Genomic DNA, 10577 nt, shown 5'->3' with positions numbered 1-10577 from the left:
TTTTATTGTGAAAATATGTTTGAAACCCATAATTGAGGTGATTATTGAAGAAAAGGTGTAAAACAGAACGTAACCCTTCATTTGGCAACAATTTTAATTAATATGCTGGAATTACTTTTTTTTTTTGGACTGGATGCATTAAGCCTACTGTCTCGTTTGCCGTTGTGAGTCGAAATGTCTTCTTACAGTCTTGAGTAAAGTGCAAATCAAGTTGCAACCGAAAAGATATTCAGGGTTGTTGTGGAATCTGACAGTTGTCGGAATCAGAATTCAAACCGACAAAAAATTCTGGTTCGTGTCATGAATTCTGCTATTATTGGTTTGATGTTCGAATCAGAAATTCTATTGGTTTTAGGTGCCATGGAAACCAATTTTATCGGTTTAACTATCAGAAACAAACCAAGAGCTTCAGGGCTGACAGATTTGAGACATTTTGTTCAAATAAGATAAGAACGCTAAATGACGTAATTATTGAATTCAACGGGAAAAAATAAAATATTCTAAGAATTTTACAAAATAAGTAATTCAGATTAGATCATGGAAATTTCTAACTTTTTATATAAAAGTTAAACAATATACAGTGGAACTTCCATAACTCAAATTTCATACAAATTTCCTTCCATAACTCGAACTCTTGAAGTGGCATTGAAAGGCAATTCCATACAAATTTCCTCGAAGTTTTTTTGTGGATTATGGTATACTGACTACTCGAGTTAGAGAGGTTCCTCTGTATATATATACTTAAATATGTACATTTTTACATAAAATAATTACTATTTTTGACTTCCTTTGAGCATAAAGCGAATTACTGTGATTCCTTAAAACTTTAATTTTTTCGCGATACTTTCATTGCCAAATAAAATAAAAGCTGAAATAATTTCTCATTTAAATTATATTTTTTGGGTTTAATGAATATTTTGAACTAATTATGTGATTACAATTCCAAAAACATGTCTTGCTAATTTTTCCCCATGAATAAATATCAGAACAGCTGATTCGAATATTGGTTTGCTTATATTCGAAAAGACGAAAATTCAATCAGATTCTGCGACACCAATGAAAATCAGAATTGGTTTGTCATTCTGACATTCAGCAAATCTGTCTTGGATTCCACAACACCCCTGATTTAACTAATTTTCACATAGACTGTGTACCAATCGGTTGAAAATGTTTACAGCTCAGTATATACAGTAGAAAATACTGGGATGGTAATACTCCATTTGGCATTTCAAATTTTTTGAAGATTGAATATTACCAACAGTTATAGTATTTATATTAGTGGTTTGATGAGGGACATAGAACCATTTTATTGCTGCGAAAATTCGCTTACCGATGATTTGAAATACTATTTCATTAGGATCAGGATATAATTTTCTTTAAAAATTTTTAACAGGGAAGCGACCACACCTCATTTTAAGCACATCAAGTTTTTGTGTATTTCCCATAGATAAATATTTCAATTATTTAGTTAATCTTTTAATTTTAGCTTAATGTTCGCAGTTTACAGTATTTTTTGGATGAATAAACTGTGGATACATTCTTAAATTTTTATTAAATTTATTTTAAATATAAATATTTGTAAATAATTTAAGTAAGCAAAAATGCATTTTTTTAATTGTGTGACAGTAAAGTTTAAATAAATATGGCCAAAAATAAGTTACCACAGAGAATTACTTGTATGAGAGCTGTATTTTATTATCACCACTTATAAAATATCTCATCTACATTAAATTAATTTTTTGCATATAATATGGTAATCATTGATGTTAAATTAGTTAAGACAGCTATATATATAATATTTGCTATTTTATGACTAAAGTTTTACTAAAATTAAGTACTCAATATATACAGCACTGTGTTTTTCCAAGATGGCGGCTATCTTACCACCGAGAATTCCCCACGAATAAGGTTTTCTACTGTATGTACTGTGGTTGAATTGCCTCAACCTCAATTCTACTGAGTAGGGTTGTAAACCGTAATAGGTGCAAATGTTTTTAAATTTTGGATGCAATTTGAAAGCACTTGTTTTCTTTATTTGGCGTTGTTTCGTATAGAAAATGATTCAATCATTTAATAACATACTGGTTTCTCTTTTGCTGAAAATTTTTCAATTGCTTTGTTTGGTTTTGTTTATTATTTAGCGTTAAGGATTTCGTAGGTTACAAAATAGGTGCCGGATCAGATTTATTTCAGATTTCGCATACATGATAGTCGCATAAAAGCATCAAATTTAAAAGGTTTAAAAGATGATATCACAATTTTAAATCGTGCATTAATAACTAAAAAATTCATTATAGTTAATTTTTCTTCTTTAAAATCGTTTTTATCCCCTGACATTTATATACATAGATATAAATTCCATGTCACTTGGTTTGTCTTAAAGTACTGAACCTGTTTTAATGAAATAATATAAAAAAGTTACACATTAAGCTATACAATTTGAAACAAAGGATCACAGTACGAGAGGGCATTTTTGGTTAAAAAATTTTAGATAAGTTGGCGGTTGCGCCTAAATCGAAAATGATTATAGCCATTGATTAATTAGTAGAGATGAACTGCACTCAAAAAATGGAGAAAAAGTGTGACACTGCCCAGTACTCTTTGACCTATTTTGGACCCGAAGATCTAATGTATTTTAAATCTGTTGCTGATGAAAATTAAAGTGTAAAATTTTTCAAATGAACTTTTAAATTCTTTTGATATAGCTGGAATGCCATCAAATAGTCTTCGATTAAATATTGAGTCCCTATTATCCTTCTGCGCAATTTGAATTCATTTTTATAAATTGTAGCAACAAATTTGTCTGGGAAGTTTAAAGAAAAATCCGTCAGATTCTACGAAACTCTTCAGAAGGCTATAGTTTTTAATTTTTTAATATTCGCTAAGTCTATAAATAAGTCTCAAGGACAAACAATGTTGATTTGGGTTTAGATTTAGATAACACATGCTTTTAATAATAGTATCAACTCTACGAATGTTTTAACATTTTAATATTTTATTGGTAGACCATTCAAAGCTAATACATACTTCAATTAATTATATGTATTATTTATTGTTCATATGCATTTGTAAAATTGTACACAGTTCAATATTATTTGGATTTTAATATGTAAAATATATTAATATGCATGAAATTATTTTTAATACATAATCTGTATTAATCATAAAAAACGTTTACAACTAACGGTAATTATTGCATTTACACTAAAAATATTGTAACAACGTTGCATACAGCCGCATCTTTTATGCATTTCTGCCTTTTGGCTACGATATTTAATTCCGCTTCGATGAATTGATTAAGTATTTACAACAGTGGGTGAGGAGATGTTTCTCTCCCGTTGACGCAGAGTGACTATGGTGCGAAGCCATGCTTCCAGCTTCACGGGTATATATGTCTAAACCGTATTGACCCTCCTCGGGAAAACTGTAAATATGAATTAAAAATGTTATCGGTAATGTATGTATATATGTATATGTATTCACTTTATTATGAAGGTCACAATATCGTCCAACGTGTTGTGCGTCACATATTTGGAGAGTTTCTTTTCTTCAACTCCGTTTTTGTGTAGCGTGGCCATAAAGTCCGTCAAAGGCCTTGACATTCGAAATTGAAGGTCTAAACTTCGCCCAGCAAATATAAGTGGATCCTGAAATTATTACAAATGTAAATATTATGCCTGAACAATTTAATGTCGTATGCTAAATATTATTTAGGTTGTATTTGAAATCAAACCTAATATTTGATACTTCGGCTCTGAGTACTTACTTGGTGTGTTATCGGTATTAATCCGAAAAGCCTAGTCGCTTTTGTAGGACCCCATTCTCCGCTTGCGCAATCAGGCAGTGGTACCATAACTGTTTGTAACTCTTCGCAGCATATCTAAATATTAATAAATATCATAAAAATTTATATTTCTGCGAAAGTTCCTGTGTTTCCGTATAGGAAAATAGCCAAATAATGCAGTATGTCTGTACTTGTTAACCCAGACGAATCGATGTTCACCAACCACATTGCCAAGTACGTCAAAATATTGATATTTCGAATTATTTTGATTTAACCATGAAGAGTTATCGCATGAGTTCTGCGGACAGAGATTTCGATTTCGCAGTTTGTAACACCACACAATGCCCTCTACTAATAACTCTATAAAATTATATTTTTGTTTTGCGATACTGATGTCTTATTTTTGAGAGGCATTACTCATGTAGTTTAAACGCTAATTGAATCTGATTTCTTTTAGGTCAAGTCACAAACTGGTCAAACAAACCAATATACGTGTTAAGCTTTTCTACATTATACTATAAAGAGTATGTACATATGTATATGTATATCGTATATAGGTTTTGTGTAGAATCTTGATGTGTTTACAGCTTGCTTTCAAAGACTTTCTAATACTTGATAATCGAAACTTTTGTAGAAAGCTGCTGAATAGATTATTATCTGATTAAGATACTTTACAAAATCATAATATTATTATTATTTTTGTGCAATTGATTCTCTGATTAGTTTTTTCTTTGGGGAAATTTTTCCAATTTCAATAGTTTTAAAATTGACACATCTAAAAACAGAATTGCTGCTAAACTTGTATTTACTAAGGGCTGACCTAATCTTACCTAACCTTCAAATCTATTATTTGTAAACCAGGAAAGCCTCATTTAAAGAACGTGTTGGCTTGCTAAAATGAAATTTTATCGAAATATTTATAGTTTTATACGTTATTAACTTCCCATCTCTGCGATAATTTAGAAATGCTTATCTCAAACCACTTCTCAGTTTTCATTGAATTTCGGAATTAATAAATTTCTGGTTGGTGAACATAAATTCAGTTTGGTCAAAACGAACGAATCAATAACATAATTGACCTTTACATCGAATGCCAACTGAAGAAAGACTTAGAAATATAATTAGTAGGCGAACCTTAAACTTGCAGACGGACTTAAACTTCATAGGCTCGCCAGTGAGGTATTCCTGTGGAGTTACTGCATTGGCAAATATGTCCAGAAGAAAGGCGCCAGAACACGGCGCATGTACACGAAAAGCAACAATGTTTCCAATGACTGATTGCATAACGAATCGCTTCAGGGAGACGCCATCGTAAGAGTCTTCATCGCTGTCGTAAAATTTAAGATTGTAGTGGAAAATCAGACAACTCTGCATGTCTGTTGGCATGGCAATACGAACAGTAGCGGCACCTATGCGACAATAATATATAAATTCCACATGGAAATGATTAATTATGCTAATTAGATGTGTATATATGTATGTGAAGTGTGTTGTTTACCAGTGTCATCTGTGAAGACTACTGCGCCATAACCTTCATCTGCGAAATGTAGTCCATAACGGAAGAAAAGCGAGCGCACAAACGGTAAGTTTTCAAACTCCCGTAGAGTTATGGGTCTTTTAAGCAGTTGCCACTCCTCTTGTAGAGGGTAAAATTCATATATAAACTCCCGAGGGTCGGTAAGGAAATAGTGATCGTCATATTCATATCTACTAGAAATTGCTGGTTAAATGATTTTTAGTTGTGACTATTTATAGGCGGATTACCTTAAACTGTCATTTTTTCCGCGCCCTGTTTTGGGTGCTTCCTTTGCGTTGACCAAATGGCGAGCGCCCCAATTGCATTGCACAAAACGCCATGCTCCTGCCACATACACTGCATTCCAAGAGTTGCGGAATCTGGAATCTTGGAATTTAACACCTGGCTGGTATCCAGCACTCTTCGAATAACCTTTGATTACCACACAGTGGAGACCGGCATAGCTGCAAAGTCGCTTAAATAGTACATGGTAACTCTCTGTGCCGTATTTGATGCCCCGCAGTAAACCCATGGGTGTGTCCCCCCGCAAGTCATCATCGAAATGCATTGCATTTAAGTTTTTAACGGTTATCCAACGGAAGATCGTTCGAGCCTTTTCTATATCTGTAGTGCAACGACCGACTAACTGCCGTACTAAGTCCGTGAAGGTCTTTTGATCTTCTTGGGCGACCTTCATGAGTGAAAAACGTTAAACTTCAAATTATGCATTTTCAATTATTTATTAAGTTGGCAACTCACTGATATTGCAATGCGATCGACATCTTCGAATTCAATGGGATCAGTGTATATTTGGAATTTGCTAACGGCTGGTGGCGCTGGTATTGGAGCCACCATTGGATATTCTAATGGGACCGCGCCTTCGTCGAAATCGTCATCTAAAAAGATACTCTCATTTTGCATGTACTCCGAGCGGCGCGCACTGATCAGCTCCAACATTTCACTCGATTGACGATCCACTAAAGCGGCTGTTTCGAATCGCTCATGCTCCAGCATTTTGCGGGTGATGGTTTCCTTCTTTTTGCTGCGCCGCAGTGTCATATTCTTTTCCAGATCTTCCTTTTGCTGTTCATGTCGCAACGTTAGTATATTGTGCTCTTCTCGATTGCGCCGAGAAGTGGCTAGTTCCTTCTCAAATTTGTGTGTGAGGCGTTGCAGTTCACGCTCCCATTCGTCTTGGAACTCTGATTGTATTTTGCGATCTTCTTCCTCTCGTTTACGCGCAAATTTCCGATACAAATCATCTTCCTCTTTACGATGCTTCATCTCGAGACGCGCTTGCTCCTCACGTGCCTATTAAAATTTCAAAAAATAATATTATAAATTCGGATGTGAACTCAAAGAGACTTAGATAGTGGATAACTGCTTTCTGATTTCTATAAATACGTGTATAGATACAATTATCAAAAGGGACAGAATTTACATCTATATGTAAGGAAGTAAGAATAGATTATACTTATACACTTTCTAGAATACATCCGAAGTATTAGAAATCTACGCTCAAAAGCCCGTAAATGGGTGCCTACAATTGGTATTTTAAGTAATTTTGTAACAGTAAATGGAACAGTAACTGGTTCTTTTGATGCAACGGTCTAAGCATGTGTTATTTTAGATTACTTTTGCTCATCCACTCATCTTGTGGCATAAAGCGAGTTTTGGCCGGTAGTGCTTTTGTTGATTCGCATTGTTAACTTTGTTAATTATAATTTCTTGCTTGAGTGAGTTGCAGTAGAGAAACTGCAACGGTTCGCAGAGGGCATTCATACGAATCATGTTTGCCCAAACTACTTTGCATCGGTCAGCGCTACCCAATGGGACCAACTACCGACTCTGCCGTTCCGAACGCGAATTGCGCGCGTGCGTATTCCGACAAATGAATAATCTAGAAATCGGAATGGACGGTTTTGTTGGATAGTTGTTTACATGCGAATTAACTTTGTAGCAAATTAATAGTTAATAAAACTTTAGCCAAATAGAATAAAAGCAGCCATTGTTCCTGTTGCTGCACCGGCTACCCTATTAGTCAGTCAGTCAAGCGAGCTGACAGTGAAGCAATAGCCTACAAATAAATAGATTGAGTAATGTTGCTAATTAATGGTGTTTTCTCTCATAAGCTCCATTGAGTTTTAGCGGGGTGTAGAGAAAAAAATATAATTTTTTATGTTAGTAGTTGAAAAGGTTTTAATTAATATAACAAAATAAGAATTTATCTAAAGCCTGCTCCACTACTTTTATGAAAGTTAGATAACAAAACCAAGCAGTGTGTTTTGGAATCTGACTATGCTCAACATTTCATTTTGTTTGTCATCGACATATACGGTGTAAAAAGGATACTGTAACGGATTTCCAAAATCTGTTGTTTACGCTGAAACTCTACCCTGGCTTCGTTCACTGGATTGACAAATAAAAGTCACACTTTAATGGTTTTACACTAATCTTTATTTCTAATTCCTTATAACTTAACACTTTTTTACTCAATACTCTACTTTACAACTCTAACTTATAACTTGTTTAAACTTTACTCGACAACTCTCTCTTTATAATTGTCCTTACTCGACAACTCTCTTATCAGAACTGTGTCTTGCTTTCAGTCCGGCAGCTCTTATATAGTCGATTGTAAGCGATACATCGCCACTCGAATATTCTGACAACTATGAATATCGATGTCTGGATAAATCTGGCAAGTTATCGATTTCATTGTCAATTCTAGTTTGTTTTGGTACCATTTTCGTTACAATACAGTGATTAGGTGTATGTTTTGTATCGACAACCTTTTAAATTATTGGATTATCTACTGCAAAAAATGGAGTTATGGCAAGAAGTTTCACATTTTCCGGCAGAAGAAAAATGTCACTCATATAAATAAATTTTTAAAGTAAATTTTAACGATTCTCCGGAGACTCAGAGGGGCAGGCTTTAACGGTCGACGTTCTTAAAAAAACCCGTTTTAGTCAACGAAAGGGCAAACAACGGTATATATGGGCGAAAGAGCATGGAAATCGGTCGGTTGATCAGTGGTACACCGTCATTTTCTCGGATGAATACAAGTTCACTAGTTTTTGGATAAGATGGTATCTGTCATATATGGAGAAAGTAGCCAAAAGGTTCAGCGGAGAATGCCTACAAACAACAGTACGCCAGCTAGTAAGCAGGATGGTCTGGGGCTATATTTCCTATAATGGAAACCGAAGAACCACATTTTGAAGAGATGGAATGATGACATGGAGGTTGAATTAATCCAAAAGCCAGTTACTAATCTACCACCCGTCTACATGAGGGATCGCAGGCTGACGACCACATTCAATATCTTCTCTAATGCTCCAGGGGGAGGGCTATATACCGTTTCAAAAATATTTTTCTTTGATTCGAAAGTTCATATTATTTTTGGAATCCTTAAAAATTCAGAATCAAACAATTCATGGGGAGCCTATAATTAATTAATCGCAGATAAATAAATTCGTGAAGTTCAACGATTAGTCTAAAACCCTAATATTTTATAAAATTACTTTCCACATGCTAACAATTTTTTCTTCCTTCTTTTTCAACGAAGTGAAATATGAAAATAAAATATCCCCAATTAACATTTTTGTATTATCGTAATATGTGTGTATAATTTCAAGTTCAAGTTCATTAAAAAGGCTAAAATCGTTTGCTTTGTTTTTATTTTTATAATTGCATTGTCTTAAATAGTTCAAGTAACTGTTAATTATTGTGTACCTACTGTGTCAGAGACACCTACACGCCACAATCGGAAGTTCAGCTCATAACTGTGAAATCGAAAGTGATCGGTGATCTTCGAATTCATTGAACAGAATCAAATATGGAAACTGCCCACGTTCACATACACACCAGCTCATTTGATGGCACTGTGTGAGAGGGTTTCTGTAAAACAGAAACATTTCGGCAATTTAATTTTGCATATAATGTTTTAAATTATAAATTTTCTCCAAACAATTGCCAGAAGTCAAATTATTTTACTAAGTTTTGTAAATTAAATTCTATTTTTTTCAATTTTACTATATTATTGAAAACGCGTAGTAGATAATGCAGTTAGACTTAGATAGAACTCTTCTTGAAGTATTTTAATGGAAAAATGGTGGATTTCGCACGAAACTATTAGTAACTAAGTTGCATTTCGTACAGTAAATACAAATTTGAAAAGAAACTAAATTATTGCGTTGCCGAAGAGCGAGTTTTCAGCGGGACAGCGGAAAATGTTGATCTGTTGGACAAAGCAAGGAATAAACCAAATACAGATATCACTTCCCTTTGTTTGTTAAAAGAGACGGACGAAAATACTAGCTTTTAAATAACAAACGCTTAAGCAGTGCATACGAACAAATTATGCGCGAAAAAAGAGATAAGCCGAGATTACTAAAATGGTCAAAGTAATGAAAAACTAAATACTGTTAGGAGGTGGCACAAAGTTTTTGTTAGAAAATCGCAATAGGCAACGATGAAATACTTAAATGCATGAAAACGAAGTCAAGTAGAAAGTATCGCAGTAATAAAGAAAATAAATAGTAAATGAGTAAAACGAATACATTAAGTGTGCATTGCCTGACGAAGGAGGAGGTGAAGATGTAGAGAGCGATAACTACAATGATTTGTGTGTAAATGCAGTTGCAACGACTCGTAAAACCACTGCGACACTGACACGCGCCAACATTTTGTGGCACCGATTGCAGGAGTTGCTTACACTTTCACTCTTGCACACTGGTGCTCGAACACATGCGAGTGTTTAATTTCTTTGACTAATGTCAATCAGATAGTATGGACTCACCTACATAATTGTACGCACCAACAAAACCAAGCTAAGAAATATACATATACATATGTATATATTGCCATGTACATATCGAAAGAATAGAGGGCACTACCAGCTTTAAGGGGTAATGCCAGTCTAAGATTATAAAATCGATCGCTCGATCGCTCGATCTCATATGCCCCACTCAGCTTCCATATTCGGTCTCTCTTTTTCGCTTTTATAGAAAAAGGAATGCAGATCGATTATAAGTAAACACACTTTGCTAATATTTTTCTAGAGTTATTGCTTAAATGTTAAAGTCCATCGAACTCGTCTTAACTGAGAGACCATTTTTGCGTGAATTACTTATAGTCGTTATACCTACATTCGTGCCTACACTGAGGGGCTTTCACCAACGTGATCATCAGCATGAAGCAGGTGAAGTAATTTGTTCCAGCTAAGTAAATAAACATACTAAATTGGTTCATTAATAAAATACACATATTAAACGT

General features: G+C 34.3%; 1 protein-coding gene across 4 annotated transcripts in view; it reads right to left on the bottom strand.

Annotated features, from left to right (window-relative positions):
* Positions 1 to 2974: 2974 nt before the first annotated feature.
* Positions 2975 to 10577, bottom strand: part of LOC105217818 (hillarin) — a 24895-nt gene continuing 17292 nt past the window's right edge. For 3 of the 4 annotated variants that reach the window (XM_029043762.2, XM_029043764.2, XM_029043763.2), the window contains exons 5-11: positions 6060 to 6611; positions 5549 to 5991; positions 5283 to 5494; positions 4919 to 5193; positions 3767 to 3880; positions 3484 to 3647; positions 2975 to 3424 (exon numbers count right to left, since the gene is read on the bottom strand). In XM_029043762.2, coding sequence (XP_028899595.2) covers positions 3274 to 3424; positions 3484 to 3647; positions 3767 to 3880; positions 4919 to 5193; positions 5283 to 5494; positions 5549 to 5991; positions 6060 to 6611 — 1911 coding nt within the window. In that variant the 3' untranslated portion in view covers positions 2975 to 3273. The remainder of the gene's footprint in view (positions 3425 to 3483; positions 3648 to 3766; positions 3881 to 4918; positions 5194 to 5282; positions 5495 to 5548; positions 5992 to 6059; positions 6612 to 10577) is intronic. The other variant, XM_029043766.2, reaches the window with a different exon arrangement.

The sequence above is a fragment of the Zeugodacus cucurbitae genome, chromosome 6 (genome assembly GCF_028554725.1).
Source record: "Zeugodacus cucurbitae isolate PBARC_wt_2022May chromosome 6, idZeuCucr1.2, whole genome shotgun sequence".
Classification (NCBI taxonomy): Eukaryota; Metazoa; Arthropoda; class Insecta; order Diptera; family Tephritidae; genus Zeugodacus; species Zeugodacus cucurbitae.
The sequence above is the reverse complement of the archived record's forward strand: the minus strand, read 5'-3'. Positions and strand labels throughout refer to the sequence as shown.